The sequence below is a fragment of the Gobius niger genome, assembly GCF_951799975.1.
Source record: "Gobius niger genome assembly, chromosome: 8".
NCBI classification, from domain to species: Eukaryota; Metazoa; Chordata; class Actinopteri; order Gobiiformes; family Gobiidae; genus Gobius; species Gobius niger.
Window position 1 is genome coordinate 32,183,768 of NC_136859.1, and position 20,687 is coordinate 32,204,454.

At 43.2% G+C, this 20,687-nt stretch overlaps 1 protein-coding gene across 1 annotated transcript; it reads right to left on the bottom strand.

Annotated features, from left to right (window-relative positions):
- Window positions 1–1,008: 1,008 nt before the first annotated feature.
- On the bottom strand, window positions 1,009–18,422 carry tlr18 (toll-like receptor 18). The gene is made up of 5 exons (XM_079561882.1): window positions 18,381–18,422; window positions 12,438–13,430; window positions 10,034–10,851; window positions 8,254–8,618; window positions 1,009–1,900 (listed from the first exon to the last, which is right to left on the bottom strand). Exons 2-5 carry the CDS (start codon window positions 13,418–13,420, stop codon window positions 1,454–1,456), a joined length of 2,613 nt encoding a protein of 870 aa, XP_079418008.1. The 5' UTR covers window positions 13,421–13,430; window positions 18,381–18,422; the 3' UTR covers window positions 1,009–1,453.
- Between the last annotated feature and the right edge of the window lie 2,265 nt (window positions 18,423–20,687).

The following is a 20,687-nucleotide window of genomic DNA, read 5'->3' on the forward strand; positions in this document are numbered from 1 at the left end:
GTGAGTGCCTTAACGCTTTAGCATTGTTAGCAAACAAATCCACCTCAGCATTAACATTAATGTTAAAGTGCATTTGACAAGTTTTCATATTAATTATTTCCTAATAAATGAGTAAGAAGCGTTGGCTCCTATGACTGATTAGTTCTCCTCAAAATTTGTTGAAAAAAAGTTTGGAATAAAGTTGCAAAGCAATTTTTATAATCTGACTTGCTCAAGGCCCATTGGTACAGTCTCACTTCACCGCAGTAGTTTTTTTTTTTTACATTCTACCTCAGGGAAGCCCGGGGGCCAAATACAACCTCACACCAATTTTCGTTGGCCCTCAAGCTTCTAGCAGAGCTGGCACACATCGCCTGTGATTATACTTTTACTGCAAGTTTAGCAATTCTGCACAATGTTATTCTCAATAACTAAGATTTCCGTTGAAGGCAGGTCTGGCAGTGAGGGCCCATCCTAAAATAAAGGTGTGGTAGCGAACGTACATGCACCCAGGAAAATGTTACTCCGCGCTGTCGACTGGTCTGTGGCCCACCATGCCATGCTGTATATATTTCATTGCAGGGCCATGATGAAAATAGTTTGGACAGGCCATTTCCTTTTTCGTGTGTCACATCCTGCTCCCAGACTTATTTCTGAGTCAGCTGTGTGTAGAACTTCACAAAATACATGTAGTAGTTTAAAGTAAACCTGACATTTGTGAAAGAAAAAAACATATGCACTGTTGTGTGTCCAAACCATAGATGTAATAATTAGAGATTGATGATCACATTCATAGTAATGGTCCTGAGTCGTCTGTCAAACTTACATGGCTGCACTATCTCCTCCTACGCAGCCTGTTCCTTAAAAGGGCAAAAAGGCGGGAAGTGAGGTGGGCGGAACCTCCACAGGCTCTGGAGCCAGTCAGTGTACTAAAAATGCTTCCACTTTTTCGTGCTGATATACAAAAACCAGCATGGTTAAAAATATTTCACCTACCCCAGCGTTGTCACCAGGGTCACAGCAGCCGTTCTAGGGAGTTTTGAAGTGCCATAAGAATCCTATCTACCAAGTGTCTTTTGAAGTCGCCCCTGGCCACAAGGGGGTGGTAGAACAGCAATGTCAGCTCCCTGCCATGAGGACCATAGAGAAGCACGGTCCTCGCCGATTGGTCCAAACATTGTGAATTTTCCCCCAGTGCAAACCAGGAAGTCAGAGGGTAAATAAACCTAACACTGTGCACTGTTTACGTCTCAACTATGTCTCGCTGTGAACTCCGGCTGAGACGAGCGTAGAATTAACTCTAGTGAACAATCGGGATGAGCGGGAGGGTCTGTGAGAGCTATAAACGTGTTTCGGCAACAGCTGAGAGATTTTACTCATCTAGCTACAACTTTCACGATTTGATTCGTGTAGTGCAGCTAGCCATGAACTTGCTAAACCAGCAGCAAGTCTTCATCGCATAAACAACACCTCATTATGTGACCACTGGAAGCTGCTTTTGATTGACCACTCCTTCACTTGTCTCCGTTTCTATCCTCCCAGGCTCTCCGCCTACGACGGCCACCTGGAGTTTGTCACTCGTGTCCAGCGGCTGCGTGTCGTCCGAGTGCGTTCTGCCTCTGCTCCTCACGCTGAAGCTCCTGGACCTAGAGATGGGACAGGGTCGGCCCAGCACGCTGCGCAGCTGCGTCCAGAAGAAGGCCCGCTGGCTCGCCTGCTCGGGCCACTCCAGGTAGGTCTTGGTGCTCAGCATCTTCTTGAGCTTGCAGTATTTGCTGGGCAGGGAGCCGGCGTCGATGGGCTCCTTCACCACCAGGATGACGTCGCTGAAGCTCTTGCCCATGGAGCGCTGCTGGGCGAAGTACAGCTCGTAGTTGCACCACTCGCTGTTGACGAAGTGCCGCGAGAGCACGAACATGACCTGAAGGCGGCAGAAACCAGAGGCGGTCCGTCAGTGTTCATGTTCACAGCTTTACATTGTTTTCAGACATGTTTAATCATATTCTCTGCTTCATGGAGCACAGATCTGATCCTTTGGTAGAGAATGAAAATGATTGAGGCTCTTTCCTGGAAAAGAAATACCACAATCAGATGTTATTAAAATGCCAATGATGAGAAACGACATGTACTCTGTGTATCAGGGCAAACAGTCTGATGAGGGATAAAATGTCATACTGTGCTCCTCTGTAATCACATAACCATTTTAATGTAGTTTGACATTAAGCAATCGTAACTGTGCTTGATTAATAGTACAATCCCTTTTGTGTGACATATTTTTATAGACTTGTATATAAACAACACATAAACATGGGATGCATGTTGAGCGCATGGCTGCCTGCATGTCAAAATACTACGCAAGTACTAGATTTTACTGGGAAGAAAACAAACATAAAATAATGTAAGAGATTTCCATAGAACTCACCATTGAAATTAGATTGAAGAAATAATACTAAGTGGATGAGATTCGATAAGATTACCAAAGTGTACATGGCTGAAATTGTTATTTTCCATCAACATTAAAGGGACTATACGGAGTTTAAAAATGTGAAGTATTTTCCTCGCCCTACATGTTCCAGCCATGTCCTAATGTGTAGAATGAGCTCAGACCTGTTCACCACAATTGCCTCTAAAATCCTGCACTGTCACTCAAACAGGTGTTAATTCGGGTCTGAAGTGCCGTCATGCATGAGCTTAATATAGAAGCTGCAGTTGCGCGTAAGACCTGAGGTGGCAGTAGTGAGTAAGACCAACTTGCATCTAGTCTCTTTAAGTTCTTGTTAAAGATTTACTTTGGGTGAAAAGAGTGACCAAATTTGTTACTCAAGACACAGTGGGTTCTGAAACTTCACATCCGTACAAAACATTTGGCCTTCCGAGATCAAATCAGGTTTAAAAGAGTTTCAAATAAATCCAAGTTGGATTAAATTAACTGGGTGAAAACCATGCCAAAGCAAGCAAAGCATGTATAACTGTATAAAAAAAAAAGCAATTTGAATAGAAATTTAAATTTAATTCAAATAATTTTAAATTGATTTAGTTTAGTTTTTTTATTGGCCTTTTTTTTTTTTATGGTGTAGACTAACCCTAACCCCTAACCCTAACCCTAACCCAGATGTTGGGTTAGGCCTGGGCCGCGGAGAGCTACTACTACAATGGTGATTTTGCCAACGAAAACATTTTGCCATAATTTTAGTCACAGATATATTTTGGCTGACTAAAACTAGACGTTAGACTTGCAAAATGAGGAGAGAGAAACAGAAATTAAAAGGAGAAGCAGAGTTCGATTATAACTTGTGCGGGCAGTTAGAAAGACGACTAGTCCGGGAAACTTTTCAGAGGTTTTAGCCTGCTCGATGTATTTTTTCTATAGCCATTAGCATTTAGCTTTCAGACATCGCAAATCATGAACGATCCAGATGTTTTCAGCTGTTGTCAACCCAACAAAGCCACAGGAAAGCTCATCTCATTGGTCAAAGTGAAGGCCCCAGATCCTGGTTAGTTGCTGAAATCGGCAAAGGGATGGACTTGAGAAAACAAATTATTTAATCATTTTTATTAGATTAGAAAGGGGACAGTGCAGTGGTTAAAAAAGCCAGAATTAGCCAGAAGGCTATTTTTCATCTGTAGTCCCATGGCCAAGATGTAGAGGAAGCATGAAAATACAAACAATACATTTGCAAATTTGAGATTATATCAAATTAGATATAGGGACTGAAACTGTACAGTATGAACTTCCAGTGACAGCGTTTGAAAGAGTCAGGAGAAATTAATCAAGTCTGTAAACATTTATCTAAACCGTACTACTGTACATGTACTAATGCAAAAAGAAATATCAGAACTTTTCACCTGAATGTCAAACATTTGAAGCCACACTTTTGGTTCCCCATCACTGTCTATAGTGTGATCATTTCATTAAAGCCCGAGAAAGCACTATTATTTTGGTGCCATCTGGTGGTGGTGGTAATAATTGCAGCTACATTTCACAGCCTTGTCCACGTGCAGGGTCAGGACCCTGTTCTCATCATGATCAGCCAAATGAAAATAATCATTTGAATTTAAGATAACCACATTTTGCAGTTTGGCGCTAGTATTGGGCAATAGCAATATATTTGCCGATATAGTTAACATCGGACAAAACAACAGCCTTTAGCCGATGGGACAAATCGGTTTAAAGTGATTTTATTCAGTTTAAAGTATAGCTTAAACCAGAGGTGGGCACACTTTCCCTAATTTCTATAATTTCATGACGTTCTCCATAGCGGTGTAGCAGAGGCAGCACGACCATGTTTTAATCTCCTTTATTTCATTCAAAAGTGGCATTAAAATATATACAACAAAACTCAATGCAATTTGAATGAAAAGGAGCAGAGAGAAGAGCGTTATTTCACTATTTTTTTTACAATTACCATTAAGTAAATTCCTGATATAACTTTGCATTTTTTGCCATGGAGAAAAGTTGAGCAGAATTGAATTCAAATTATCAGTAACTCTATTCAGGTTACTCGTGTGCCCACCCTTGGTTTAAACAATAAACTATTTTAAAAAGAACATGTTTGTGACATGTATTTGGCTACAACATGACATTTCCAAGGTTTCAAAGCATCCCGCTATTTCTCCTCCGCCTCAAGCAACAAAGAAGCCATTTGTTTTTGGCAGCCCTTTTAGTTTTAGTCAAGTTTTAGTCAGACGAAAAGTTTCATTATAAAAAGCAATAATTAATTTTGATAACTTTTGGAAATTGGGGTCAGTAATATTAATCTCTTGGCTTTATATAGCTTTTGACAAACAGATTACACCATAACAGGCACTGGCAGAAGTGTCAAAGTGAACAGGACTTTTCCAAAAGCGCCCGCTCTCCTCGTCCTCTGATCATCGCTTCCAGAGCTTTCGTTTTTTTACCACCAGCACCGTCTGCACATTCGTTCATCAATATGCTTTCTGTATTTTAAACTATCCTGAGAAAAGATTGAGTCGCTGTGACATCGATATCAGACACGCTCCAAAGAGGAGTAGCGGGAAAAAGAGAGACAGTGCTGCGGAATCCCAGCCGCATGAGCAGCATGAAGTCCAAGGCAAGTGTCCTGCCTTGGGCCAAAAAGAGCTGCGAATGGAACACACTTCACAGATAAAGGAAGTGACATCACTAAATAAAAGAGGAAGATCCAGAGGACATGATGCATATGATGTTTTTCCTGAAACGTCTCTGAAAGCCTTAACTCTGTTAATGTAATCAATCATGCACTTACAAATGACATAGTAGGAACTAAAGATTGACTTTGACTTTGTAAAGAGAGAGAAAAAATAATTCATGGAAAGGGAGGGTCTGCTGAGGAGGGGGGATTCTGAAGCACTGGGGGGTGAAAGTATAATTATATTTTTACAGACTAAAAATAAATAACAAGCAGTCAGAGATGAAACCTATCTGAAAATACAAAATGAAACTCGAAAGGGTGACTAAAAACCTAAGAAATAAGAAGTGCCTCATGTCAATGAAATTCAAAGCCCATGAAACAAATCTGGTTCTTTTGTAACTAAAAAGACAAAGACCTAAAATTAATTATTTGACCAAATCTTGACAAAAACTTGAGAGCCGTTAAACAAGTCAAAGCATGATTTTTTTTCCCTCAAAAAGTGGAATTTAAGTCCTTTGCAAGTCACACCAGCCAGCACCACCTTTTTTCTTTTCTTGAGAGCCGTGGTGCATTATGGGTGATTTTAGCTTGAGCAAGGCAGTAAAGGCTACACTGATGAATCCTTGGTATATTAGTCACATGCTAACCAAAGGGAGGACACATGCCTCCAGACGACTTGAACATTAGGGGCCCGATCTTGTGCATCAAAACGGAGACGATAGCGTGACACTTTGCCTCAGTAGGAGCACTTTGTGATCTTGCCACTCCAGACTTGGCGCATTTAATTGGGTGGAGACACACATTTTCCTCCAACCAGATCGACTCCGCCTCCAGGAGAGTGGTTGTGTGGGAGTGTGGGGTGAACATGTGCTTTTGTTTTGCTTCGCGTTCACGCCAAGCGCGGCTGATCCGCGCCACAGCGGACGCTGTAGCTCTTTTTCTCTCGAGACGTGAACATGGTTTTGCTCACGATGGGGTAAATAAAGTTTTTAGTTTGACCTGTGAGAGCCTGTAAGGCTTAAGAAAGAACGCAAGCCAGCGCAATGTAAACGAGGAAGTGAATGTCAGCCGTGTTTCCATCAGTGCAGTCACCTCCTCTTGTGACGCCCCCTCACAGGTGGCGGAGGCGAATGGCACATTTAGCGCCGCCACTTGGAAAATAATTCGCCAAGAGCCTGCGCCGCCCCGTGCGCCGCCACAAGATCTGGCCCTAGGTGTGTTTAAGATGAGCGAGGCGCTGCAGTCGGCTGCAGTCGGCCAGTGTCCAAGATGGCCCCGCATCACTCTGACGCCACCTGTGCGACGGTGCCCGTATTCTCGTGAGACCGAGGCGGCTGGAGCGCCTTGGGTAGGCGAGCGAAGTTGCTTTTCTCCGCCTCGCTCGGCTGGCTGAACTACAAAGGCCAAAGGGATTTTGGGAAATGAAGTGCTGTAAACACGTTCGCTGACAGAGGACTGACAGATGATTGGATACGAGTTGTGTTTAGATCGGAAACGTGTTGCCCTGACGCTCCGCAGCTCCTGCCTCATCTTTTCTCATCACAGATCGACTTAAATCTGCAGAAACGCTTCATATTTGACAGACAGTGCCCGTGTGTTCAACATATGGCCTACATTTAAATAAGCATAAGTTTATTATTCTAGTCCTAAACTGTAAGTGGAGAGTCTGTTATTTCAGCTGTAGTGATGGGGCTTCTGTCTGGTGTGAGGGAGAAGCAGAAATGTGTTCACAAACTTTTAAAATAGTTTTATTCCCAAACTCTTTCTAACAAACGCGAGACGCTGCGTGATCTGAGGCTCCTCTCTGTTCTCGGGGCTGAGATGTGTCTGCCTTGATTAGAGGCGCCTTTCTCCGCCCTCGGACGCCACAGCCAGGTCTCGTCTGGAATCGAGGCGCCCTTCATCTTAAACAGCACTTGGGCGGTGAGTGATGATGTAGATGCCTGACCACGCCCATATCAGATCAAGGGAAGGAAAGGTACCAAGGCTTTGGCAAACAGCCATGTGAGCTGACCACACCACTCCGTGTCACATTTTCCATGCTACGTGCACAAGCTCTGTTTGGGAACGATCTAACCAACTATTTTATTTAATTAAAAAGGGGCGTCAACAAAATGATATCTTTATCGTTTTACTTGAGGAAAACAACACTGCTCCACAGTCATGTTTCTGCTGCTGTGTAGCTGAGCGTAGCATTATCTGTGCTCTCCGTCCTGACTGTAGTGCGTGTGCCAAATAATATGGCGTCTACAGCGGTATTGCGAGTCCAAATATTAAACCAGTGTAACCATGCGCAATATGATGGGCCCCAGACCTACTGAGGGCCCAACGTATTTAAATCTCATAATAACATCTCCTTGGAGAAGTCCGCACTCCCAGTTAAGGTAGTCAGGTCTGAGGACACATATTTGTTTTTTTAGGTATTTTTCAACAATAAATCAATCAATCTGTAACTAAATAAATGTTTATATTTTATTCTGTTTTTGAGTGAAATGTTGCTCAGGCCTTGTCTACCCTTTAAAAAAAAAGTCCTTGCACGTAATTACTCTGACAATGGCAGCAGCGAGGACCGTGACATTTGTCTTACTAGTCCTCCGGGAGGATGACTTCATCTCAGAGTTCTCATTTCTGATGTAAACACAGAGCAGATCTAGTCGCAGACAGACAGACAGTCAGACAGTCAGACAGTCAGACAGACAGACAGACAGACAGACAGACAGACAGACAGACAGACAGTCAGACAGACAGACAGACAGACAGACAGACAGACAGACAGACAGACAGTCAGACAGACAGACAGACAGACAGACAGACAGACAGACAGACAGACAGACAGACAGACAGACAGACAGACAGACAGACAGACAGACACTTTGGCTGGAAGTTTTAGAAACCTTCGTTTTTAAGGACAGACATCTGTGGTTTGCTGTGGATGACAGGCCAAATCGTTGGCAAATATTTTCGTATTGTGAAATAGTATATTGAATTTGAAGCGTTTTCAGCACATGTCGTCCTTCCGTCATGTGACATTTTCTTGATTTGCTTAAACAACATCTCTAAACCTTTGTAGCCCATGCTTTGCTAATAAGTACATTTTGAGTCAAGAATCAAGACTTTGAATATACGTGGCCGATGTTCTCACCTTGCGACTGTTTTCGATGTTGTCAATGATGTTGTCGATGATCCACTTGCCGGGCGTGAAGTCCCTCTCGTGGATGCACAGGCGGTAGGGGTTGCGGTTGTTCTCGAGGCTGGGCAGCAGCTGGTCCCTCACCCAGTCGGCGTCCGAGTGGCTGTACGATATGAAGGCGTGGTACGCGAACGGTCCCAGCTCCCCGGTCGCCTTCTCCTGGTACGCCCTGTATTTGGCCCGGATGATGTGGTACGTGGCTTTGGTGTACCACGGGAGGTCGAACACGTAACAAATGACCATCAGCACAATGAGGACCGCCGTCGTGGTGGCCACGCAGATGACGATGACCAGCCGCATGTCACACGCCACCCGCCCTGAGGGGAAAGATATCACATTTAGCTGACGACACAGTTTTGGACGAGATGCCCTCAGTTCTAGTACATGTGGTGGCTTTGAAATCTTTCTCTACAAAGTAATTCCACATCACTTTACAAGAAAAAACTAATGTCCATGAATTGCTGAGGAGGCCAGGCACACCTTTGAATTCTTGTAATTAATGAATAACAGGCTTCTCTGAAATCAGTCATGCGGTGTGGCATGTTGACTCCATTTTCAATGGGGATGTGTGGATAATCAGATATGCCGTTTATAAAAGGAGAAAAGAAAATCAAGGGCCACCTCCTCATTGGATATTTGGCTTAGAATCAACAGAGTGAGTCCTGACAAAATGTGGAGTAAAATAAAAAGTTAATCTAAAATAGGCCTAGGAAAAATATTATTATCCACTTAACCCCCACCTGAACCAAGCACAATTTCTCTTGTTAGGCTTTACCCAAATCTAAATCACTCCTCAATTGGCTTCAACTGGTACAAAACGCAGCGGCTCGTCTCCTCTCCAACACCTCCAGACGCTCACACATCAGCCCAGTCCTCCGCTCTCTCCACTGGCTCCCGGTGGCGTTTAGGGTGGAGTTTAAGGTCCTGATATTTGTGTTCAAGGCCATCAATGGTCTGGCCCCGGCCTACCTCGCTGAACTAGTAACGGTCTACCAACCAGCCAGAACTCTGCGCTCCTCTGAACACGCCTCCCTGGTGACTCCCAAGTTCAAATACAAAAAGTACCGGAAGTGGTAGAACGCACTTCCGGTACAGCTTCGAAGCATCACTGAGTTGAGTGTTTTTGAATCACAGATGAAGACACATCTTTTCAGACAAGCTGATTGATTGATTGATTGATTGATTGATTGATTGATTGATTGATTGATTGATTGATTGATTGATTGATTGATTGATTGATTGATTGATTGATTGATTGATTGATTGATTGAAAAATCATCAAAAAATGGGACAAAAATACAGCGACAACACAACAATGTTGGAGAAAATGCGCTCAGTTAAGGCCAGGGGTAAGAGGTTTAACTAGTTTCACTCCTCAAAGTTTCTCTTATCGTATCCATCCATTCATCTACCATAACATGTCAGAACTGAACCCAAACAGCAGCTTTTTACGGTCTAAAGAACATTGGCAAAAATAAAAATGGTTCATGTCTAAACCAGAGTCTCTAAGCAACTGTCTAACAGCAGCAGTCTCAGAGGCCTCGACTCTGACAATGCTCAAATCCAGGCTGAAAACAGTTTTATTTAGCTGTGCATACAACAACTGATAGTATTCCATCTGCAGTCTTCACTATTAATGTCATTAACTGATTATATTTATGTTTTATGGATATATTTGATATGCCTTGTCATTTTTGTATCTGTAAAGCCCTTCGCATTATGCAGTCCTCACCTGGGAGATACTTGGAGATGAGGGTTTTGAGCAAAGGCTGCGGGTGGTAACACTGGTAGTTCCACGGCCAGTCCGTCAGGTTGACCTTTTCTTTGGAAATGGTGTTTTCCACAAAAGCGCGCAGCTCGCACGTGCACTGGTAAGGATTGTTCCCCGCTTTGAGCTTCGTCAGCACCGGCATGTACAGGAAGGAGTCTTTTGTAATAACGCCGAATGAATTTCCATCAAGTTCCAGCGATTGCAGGGAGGGGCTTTTCCAGCTTGGGGGGATGAACTTGATTTTATTGCCACTCAGGAGGAGTTCTCTGAGGTTGGAAGCCTTCCTAAAAAACGCCATGTCCAACTCGTCCAGGCTGCAGTACGAGAGATCGAGGTACTCCACGGTGGCGGGAAGGCACAGGAGGGCGGCGCTCACGAACTGATTGTGGCGAGCTATGAAGCGAGTGATATTTTGGTACCAGATACACCCCGTGCTATAGGCGGCGGAGCCCAGGTTGTTGCTGCTCACGTCCAACACCTCCATTCGGGCGAAGTATCTCGTCAACGCCGACAGGTCCCGAAGGCTGGTCAGCTCGTTGTTGGTCAGGTTGAACGTGTGGAGGTCGGGGAGGGTTCCTTTGTAAACGCAGCGCCGGTTGTAGATGTAGTCGTCCCGCAGCCGGTTGTTGGACACGTCGAGCGTGCGCACCTCTCTCATCTCGAGCCAGGCGTCGCACGGGGCGGAGTTCAGGTACACGTGCTGGATGGACAGGTCCTTGATCTTGCTCAGCCACGTGAAGCGCCAGTCGAAGCGTAGAATGTCCGGGTTGCTTATGTACCTGGAATGAAGACACAAATTCATTTCAGTCTTAGGCAAAAGATGAAGAAAAAATACTTTACTGCCAACTTTTAGAAATCATTATCAGTATTCCTCAGAAATGACGTCCTGGCACTCAGCTCACACCTTCAGGTTAACGAAACTAATGTAGCCACGGAGTGTAACAAACCAATTTTCTGGGGGAGCGGCACAGACGCAGCAGTCACTCTCGCGTCTCAGCAAGAAGGTCTTGATTTTATACACAATAGGGGCCCGTCTGGTGCCAGGATGAATGACTGTGTGTTTGTGAATGCGGGTGCTGAACAACGGATGGTCTATAAAATTATCGATAATAATACCATCCATCCATCCATCCATCCATTTTCTTCCGCTTTATCCGGGGCCGGGTCGCGGGGGCAGCAGTCTCAGCAGAGATGCCCAGACTTCCCGATCCACACACACCTCCTCCAGCTGTTCTGGGGGGACCCCGAGGCGACACCAGGCCAGCTCGGAGACATAGTCCCACCACCGTGTCCTGGGTCTTCCACAAGGCCTTGTCCCACTAGGACATGCCTGGAACACCTCCCGCGGGAGGCGACCAGGAGGCATCCGGAACAGATGCCCGAGCCACCTCAACTGGCTCCTTTCAACGTGAAGGAGCAGCGACTCTATAATCGATAATAATACACCAAATATTTTACCCACATCATGATCTATAAAATACTTTCCAGCCCACACAGTTCTCCAGTGTCTCTAAATCTAAGCTCAAGCTTTCAAAATCCACTAAAAACAGAGTTCTTTATAATATATATTTTTTATTTTTTATTGACCTTTATAGCACCCACTGAGATTAACAATCTCTTTTTCAGGGGAGTCCTGGCCCCAGAGGGGAACCTATTGTACATGTTTTTGTGGTAGGAGAAACTGGAGCAAAATATGATGCTCCCCAGAGTTGTCAGAGAAAACTTTAGAGAAAAAAATTACTAAAAAATTAACAATGATACATGTACATCAAAAAGTACAAACCACACACATCCACACACATGCGGCAGAGTTCATGTTAACCTCACATGTCAGACCGCCACAGTTCCTTCTAGACGTCACTCCTGTCTTCAGGAGTGGAATCACAACAATGTCAGCACCCCATCATAAGGACTTAAGGGCCGTGGTTTCTCGTCCATTGACTATTTACATGCCCGATATTATCTGTGGTAACTAGGTGGGCCATACTTCCCTGTTTTAGTGGTATGTGAGCCTTAGCAACACCAATATTAAGTGTACTGATTCTATTTCTGTTTACAAGATCACCAATGTGCATTCGTGTGCAAGTGTCAGCTTCCCAACTAAAGCAATTCAGTCACTGAAAACATGTTTGAGTTTGTTTTCAGTCTTTGCAAATCTGCTCTCAGTCGGTTGTTTTCATGTTTTGCATTTCACTACAAGACTTTGTCAATCACTGAAATTGTAAGTAGCCGGCTGGCTCATTAATATTGTAAATGCCAGCCGCCAACTTGACAACTTGAACAACCCTTCTCTATGATGGAAAGCAAGCTTCAAATTTCCATATATTGCTCCCACACTTTAGCAACGGCAGTATTTCTTAGTTACCAGAGGTCCAGCTGGTCCAGTCTCAGGTCTGTGATGCTGGACTCCTCTCCACTGTCGACAAATGAGGGCGATCGGGCGAAGTCTATGTACTGCAGCCTCAGTCTTTTAATCGTTTGAGTGTTTTGGAGGTTCAGCAATAACATCCTGAGGAGATTCTCATTAAACTTCCCTCTGTAGAAGATAAGTCTGTGCGCCGTGATGTTTTCCAGGCCTCTGAAAATGTCCTTCTCTCCCGTGTAGTACGCAAACTCAAACACGTTCCGAAACTGGAGATTGGTGAAGCTTTTGTTTGCAAGATCGCTTAGCGCATCAAGGAGTGCGTTTGGTTTTTGGTCAAAAGCCATGTCGAAGCCCATCTGTGTGGTCCGGACGGCTTGTAAGCTGCCGCGTTCGTAGTAGCCCAAATGGGAAGAGCATTTTATAGCAAATGTTTGTAAGGCAATATTTCTAAGTGGTTCAAAGTCTCCTCTTCTGAGACCCATCACCAAAGGGCCACCTAATGACAAAACCTGGAGTTTGTAAAAGTTGGCAAAGCTGTCTGGCAGCGTTGCATGTTTGTAAAGATTGTTAGACATTGACAGAATTTTTAGATTTGAGAGCGGCTGTAGCGCAACTGCAGGGATTTCATGAAGAGAGTTATTAAAAATGTTCAGATTCTCAAGAAGCGTATTTTCCCGGAAGGCGTCATCATCTATGTGCGATATATTATTGAAGGCTAAGAGCAGAACACGAAGATTGGGAAACTGGGAAAAGTCATTGGCGTGTATTGCACTGATTTCGTTATATGAAAGGTCTATTGTCTCCAGTGTAGATGGAAGGTGCTGCCATGGAACAGAGTCCAGCTGTTTCCCGACGCAGTCGGCGGAGCGGCCCGAGCTGGAGATGAGGCAGGGGGCTACAGCAGGAGCTGATGTCGGACTCAGAGGAGGTGATGTGTTTATTCCACAAAATAAAGCCCAGAGACACACGAGAGTCCCAATCATCTTGATAGATCTGGAAAGAAACACAGGAGATAAAGATTGTGGGTGGGACAGTGTTTTATGTGGTTCAGCATACTGGGTCTTTCACAGCTTCATTCAGAGTTGGGTACTTTCATCACAGATTTCTTCCTCAGCATCTTGGGTGATCCCACGCAACCATCAGACTCATCGCGGTTACAGGAACATGGGGAAAATCCATGTTAAGGATTGTCCGGCCTGGGCCGATTGTAGTCAGACTAGACCAGCATGTAACAGCCTAGCTGAACTGAAGCGCATTAAATCGGTTCAACTTTACTGCCCCTACAGTCCCTGCCTGGAAGCTAAATGTCGGGAGTGCCAAAAGGAACATCGTGCTTTTGCCGTGGCAGGGCCTAAACTGTGGAACTTGCTCCCAGTCGAGCTTCGAGTCATCACTGACCTGCCGCTGTTCAAGTCCAGACTAAAGACACACTTATTTAGACAGGCCTTTCAGAACATCTAATACTGATCTATTTTGTTTGTGTGCCAGTGTTTTTACATTCTATGTTGTTTTATACTAGAAAAGGAAAAATCTCTCGCACACTGTACACTTGCCACACCAGTGTTCCTTTATTAATGCAACGTTTCGGCCAGTGGCCTTCGTCAGGCAAAATGTTATTTTATACTAAATGTTTTTTCCCTGTTTTTATGTAAAGCACTTTGGTCTGCCAAGTGTTGTTGTAAAGTGCTATAGAAATAGACTTTGATTGATTGATTGATTGATTGAGCAACACAACATCGTGTTAGCTACTTCAGAGATGTTTTGCACACTGCTCATCAACAAAGAGCTGTTGTCTGGTTTTAGCCTTTGACCACTAGTCACTAGCGCTAAACCACAAATAACAAGCCTTTTAGTTTTACATGGATTTGAGCATAAACACACAGTTAGCTCCTAACAAGAGTTTCTAAATGCACCTCAGGCTAATTGGAACAAACTGTCATCAACCCCCTGCCCCCTGCTGGCTGGGAATTGTGCTGCTCCTAAATGCAATCTTATTAAATCCAGCTGCATATAGATTGAGACAAGACTGGTTTGCCTGGTTTTCTCTAAAAAGATATTTAGAGCTTCATCTTTAGCGTAGTCGGACAAGACTTAACATGTAAGTGCAATGACAGTCTCTTCAGGGTGCTGCCTTCAGGGAGGGCACTCATGTTCTGAAGAGCTGTGTCATCTGCCAGGCTGTCAGGAAGCTGAACTCTCCCCGCCCTGCCCCGCCCTCCCACTACATTTTAGATTTAGATTTTGAGCTATAGGCTCAGCGTTGTTGCCATTCTTCTTTGTGTTTTTGGTGAAATTGACAATAAAGCTGTAGCTCTGACGTTAAAGCATCAACACCATGGGCTTTAAAAAATCAGGGAGAAACTTTATACAACATTTTTACCCAAGCCTATGAGGGCGGGGGTACCTGTTCTGCTAGACGGACTATGCAAGATTCCTCAAAACTCTGCAAATGAATTACAACACTACTGCACTGTACACTACTGTAAACGTGAACGTGGGAAACACTTTTTCATGGTCAAACGCTCTGAAAAATCAGTTAGCATAACATCGGCCCTTCAGGGTCAGAGCGATCAATTGATGTATTTATTAAGAGCACTCACTGGACTCTGTTGACCCGCAATGTCAATACATAGTGCTATCTCGCGATGTTTACACCTTTCAGTGCAGTTGCTAAGTGAGTGCAATGATATCAATTAAAAACATACCGGACTGGTTTGGCTTATGGCTCAGAGAACTCAAAGAAATGCTCTCGTCTATATTTCTGACTGACTATTTACCCCGTTGAGAATCTTTGGGATGTGCTGGAGTGGAGACGGCTTGGGCACATCGGTCACACTCCCCCATCATCAATGTAAGATCTCAACACTGGATCTTTTGACATTGCAGAAGCTTGTGAAGATCAAACCAAGGGGAATATGGTAAATTCTGTGATTTTTAACTGATGCATCGTCTTATCCTTCCTTTCCACGGCGTTTGCAGCACAGGGAGCCAGTTCCGGCGCGGAGCAGCATCTGCGTTTGTGTGCCGCGCGTAAACACCAGAGCGAAGAGCGCCTCCGCACAGCAAACGGCCGACAGCGCGTGGGACCTAAAGCAAATGTCATCTCAGGTGCCGTTTTCCCGCCGGCTATCGACTGCCCGGCGCAAATACGACGCGCATGAATTGAGCGGCGTGCGCGGCGGCACGAGAGCGCGGGGCGTGATCGATGACGGGGCGGCCTTGTAGCAGTGGATGCCGTAAAAAAAAAAAAAAAAAGTGTAGATCAGAGCGGGATATTGTGCGTCAAATGGCAGCGAGCTTCAAAATCAATGACGTTTAGTGCGCGTGTGATCGATAGCGCGCAGAGCGGATCTTCCTAGGCGGCTCTTTTAGTGTAAAATATTTACTGAAACAAGCACTTTAAAGCAGCAGATCTCAAATCACTTTTCACATCAATTTATATACCAGATTTATTTTTCATTACAGTTGAAATGCATACTTTTTGGGTCATCGTGTACTAGCTAAACCACTGCATTAACCCCTCAACCTTCACTTTAACCGAGCACATTTTATCCAGTTCGGCTCTAACCGTATCTAAAAGCTTCTTGACCGGAGAGTTTACAGCCTATAGGCCAATGTACCGCCTCATTTGAAAGCTAAGACTTACAAAACTCATCTAAGCTTCGTCCTAGTTTTTGTTGTCACGATTTAGTCATTTTTTTGTTCTGTTTTGGTCATGTTTTGTCGTGTTTTTGCCATGTTTTAGATGTTTTGTTGCTTTTTTAGTGGCATTTTGACCGCATTTCATTTTTTTGTGTAATGTAGCCACACAAATATGACCAAAACAACAACAAAATCGTGACTTCTCTTCAAGAAATCCCAACCACCAAATTATTCACCGAGCCTATTTCTATCCTAGGAGACTGCATCTAATGAAATTAAAAGATCATCAATATTGTGATTTCTGTCCAGACAATACCATTGGCACTTTTCTTCATATGGTGTGGCAATGCCCTGGGGTTTTACATTTTTGGGAAAACATTACAAAGATGCTCTCAAACATCATGGACAGAGCCATACCCTGCACTCCGAGGCTTCTTTTGTTAGGGTGATACTTCCAACCTAAATCTTATTAGCCGGCCTTACTGCTGCTCAAAAGATGGTGGTTTGCCGATGGAAGACTGTGAGGGAATGGCTCCGGTCCTACAGAGATATCATTCAGTTGGAGCTTCTCTGCCGCTCGAATGCATGGAGCAAAAACTGAAAATATCTCATGCTGGTCCAATCTATTAAATTCATCCAAACTGGATTAGATTTCACGTTATAAACTACAGTGCTACAATGAACATGTGCTGATGTACTATGTGTTGAAAGAAAGTTTATTACATAATGATATGTACTATGTGAATTGTTCGATGTATTGTACATAGCCATATGTAAACTGCTATTTCTGTGGATGTCTTTGACGGAGGAAATTAGCACCTTGTATTGCTCAACTGTACATTTTGCTTCACTTATATATGTCAACCTGGACAGGGTTTTATTTTTTGTTTAATTTTGTGTTTAATTTTGTGTTTTATTTTCTTTCTTTTTTTTGTCTATTTTTTATTTTTTTTTTCATTTTTGGGGGACTGCTTTTTACGCAGTTTTGAGCCTCTCTGCCCATCATAAGGGAAATGAGGATGTGGGTAAAAAAAGAAAGGGCTATAAAATGAAAGTGTAACACATGCAAAAAGGTGCAAAATGTAATGTAACACTTCAATAAAAAAAAATTGATCACAAAAAAAACAAAAAAAAAACACTCAACAAAAACATGGCAACGTGGTTTTGATTGGTTTTGTAGGCCTTAGCTTTCAAATGAGGCATTACGCTGGCCTATAGGCTGTCTGCTCTCCAGTCAAGACGCTTTTAGATTTGGCTAATACGGAACTGGAGAAAATGTCCTCACTTATAGCACTTTTAACATCATTAAACACTCAAAAAAGTCAGAAAAAGGTTGTTGTTGTTTTATGGCTGCTCGAGTAAGCTTTCCTCTTCGAGCATAAAAGTTTCATTTTCATTTAAGTTAGGTGAAAATGTTCTCGGAGGAAGGTGCAAGAAACACATGGATCACGTGTTCATTTGCAGCAGAAAGAGTTGCCAATGCTTAGTGTTACTTCAGGACAATGGCGTGACATGATGTAACTCTTCAAAGCACTTCTTCAAAGTTCTTCCTCTTCATGGTGGTTTTGGTGGATGTTTTTTTCACCCTGCTACAAGAGGCACATGTCCCTGTATGAATCTGTGACGATACTACAGCCTTCACCATGATCATGCGTTTTACACAGTGCCTCCGAAACAACAATTCGTTACATTAAGTGGGGCAAAAAAGTATTCGGTCAGTTCCCCACAGACTTCCTATTGGATTTCAGCCCCACTGTAAATGACAATGAAACAATACCTGTTGCAGACATTGTGGGTTAGTAAGCAGTGTTCAGCATCATTGTTGACGGAATTTATTTGGTCACAATTTTAGTCAAAGTAATACCTTTGCTGACAATATTTAGATTAAAACTCTATTAAAAGTAGTTTATGATGCAAAAACTATGGGAAAGATGTTGCAGACATACTCATCTAATAATCCAAGTGAAAAGGGGGGACAAAACACAGCTCATACTATCATGACAATAACAGTAGTAGAAACTGCAGAACGCATTCTTTCTATGCAAATCTCAACCAGAGTTTAAACTGTGAGTCTTTCCCCGCACAGCAGGTTTTTTTTATTGCTGTGTTGTGGAGATTGAGCTTACGGGAAAAAAGGGAGACTTCCTCCTGGCAGCGTCTGAGGTATGCACCTGTATCAGTCAGTGTTTACACAAGTCCAAACGTAGTCGCGTCCAAAAAAAACAAAAACACACACACAGAATGTAGGTCACATTTTGGTCGGAAGTTTTACACACGGAGAAGTGAAATGATGTGACTTACCTGCGTTGCTCTCAGAAATGATTGTGAGGGTTCTGTTTGCTGCGCTCACGTGCGAGGACTGAATGGTTTCGGGATATGTTCCTCCTCCCTCCCTCCCTCCCTCCCTCCCTCCCTCCCTCCCTCTCTCTCCCGCTCTCTGTGTGCATTACTCAGGAATGTAGAGACTGGCAGCCCAGGTCAGCGGAGGCTTCAGATCATTTAATCAAATACTAGTGCAATGTTACAAACCGTTTTATATGTTTTTCACAATGTTAAAGAGCGGGTATTGTGTTTTCTGCAGGTATTTCGTGAAGCTGCAGCATTCCCTGGGTACGTAGAGGATCTGTTGCTGCGACATATGATTTTGACGAGAGAATGACATTCTAACACGATAAAAGCTCAAAAAAGTTGATTTTGCAGCTTGAACACTTTAAAGGGGCTAGATGCAAGTTGGTCAATTTATTCTCACAACTGCCACCTCAGGTCTTAGGAGTAACTGCAGCTTCTATATTAAAGGATTTGTATCATGCTATTTTAGCCATCCCAAAGTAAAGTATTATTTATATGATATGTTGTGCCTCTACCACTATGGAGCACTATTTTTTGTGAGAAATATAAGTATTTTCTGGGTGTATTTTCCAAACGCGGAAGACTAGACACTTCGATTCAGTTAACTCCGCCCCCTCTCTCCGAGCGAATCTGTCCATGCATTATAAGCAGTAAAATAAATATAGATAGCACAGCAATAAGTGAAGTTACTTCACAATGCAGTTGTAAGGAGTTACATGCAACACAGCTTCATTATGGCTAACACACACAAGCTAACACGCGTTTTGACTCACCGCTCTGTCCTGGCCTCTCCATCACATTATGGGACTCGCGTTGGTTAAAAAAGTGAATCCACTTTGATTCTGGTGAAGGTTCAACAAACATCCATCTGAGACAGTCACAGAAGAACACTATTTTGGTGATAGTCGCTGAATCCCAGAAATAAATTCCATTTTCTGGCGAGTGTCCTCTTCTTTAGAAGGTTGAAAAAAGTCCTGCACCTCTCGTAGCCAAACGCGCTTTTCTTCGCGACATTATCATTAAAGAAAAAAGAACAGGTGTGTCCAGAGTAGGTTAGAAAGAGCTCCATCCTCACATCCTTCAGTGCAAACATGACATCTGTTCAGACGCTCAGAGGTGCGTTTGTTTTGTGTTTGTTTTCAGCCCTGACCTGGAAGCTTCCTTTTTTTTTATAAAGCTGTTTTATAAATTAAAATCATACCGTAAGGCACTACATTACAGAAGTTGTGTGTTTGACACTATGACGTAAAAAAGTGGGACAACTCAGCCGTTTTCCAGCAGAGGGCGGAGCAGCTGCTCAGAGAGCAGGATTCAGGAGGATTGCTGAGAACTGAGTGAATGAAGCCACAAACCACTCTGGGGGTGTGAAATAGTATAACAACATGGCTAAAATTTCCAAAAAGTCGATTTTGCATGATATAGACCCTTTAAGCAAGTACATGACGGCACTTCAGACCCGAATTAACACCTTTTTGAGTGACAGTGCAGGATTTTAGAGGCAGTTGTGGTGAACAGGTCTGGGCTCAGTCTACACATTAGGACATGGCTGGAACATGTAGGGCGAGGAAAATAGTATTTTAGTTTGCACAAAAGGGCAGTTAAAGATGCATTATGTGAATGGAGATTTTGAATGAGATTCTAACTTCCGTCACCAGGGAGGTTCTGAAGAAGTCGGACTGCAGGAAGGCTACAACTGGAGGAAGGCTACAACTGTGGCCTTCCTCCTCTGAGGAAGGCCACAGTTGTAGCCGAAACCGTCAAGCATGAAAACCAACACTAAGGTCTAAGAAGACCTAATGTATGAAGGACCGTGGCTGCCAAAACAATAAATATATATCTATAAATAAATATACAAATAAATAAATAAAATAAAGATCAAATGTGCAAAGAAATGCATGCATTTATTATAATAAGTGCATTTATTTATTTCTGTATTTATTTATATATTTATTTACATATATTTTTATTTTTTTCATTTCTGTATTTCTTTATGCATTTATATATTTATTTATTTCTGTATTTGTTTCTGCATTTATATATTTATTTATTTATGTATTTGTTTCTGTATTTCTCTTAATGTATGCAAATCATGGGGCGGGTCTTGAGGCCGCTGCTGTAAGCTCATTGGTTAATCTTTCTTCATGCACACACTGTAATAAATAATGTAGCAGTTCAACTTAAAATTCTATGTTAAATTTCTGCCATAAAGATTTGAGCTCATTGAAGGTACCGATATTGTTTCAATCAAGTAAAACCAGT

What these genes read in the sequence shown, in the direction of transcription:
- tlr18 (XM_079561882.1), bottom strand. Translation starts at nt 13,420, where the DNA reads ATGATTGGGACTCTCGTGTGTCTCTGGGCTTTATTTTGTGGAATAAAC. An exon ending in CTGGACCAGCTGGACCTCTG is followed by an intron (nt 10,852 to 12,437) that starts GTAACTAAGAAA and finishes TCTTCATTCCAG; the next exon opens with GTACATAAGCAACCCGGACA. An exon ending in CATCTCCAAGTATCTCCCAG is followed by an intron (nt 8,619 to 10,033) that starts GTGAGGACTGCA and finishes CTTTCCCCTCAG; the next exon opens with GGCGGGTGGCGTGTGACATG.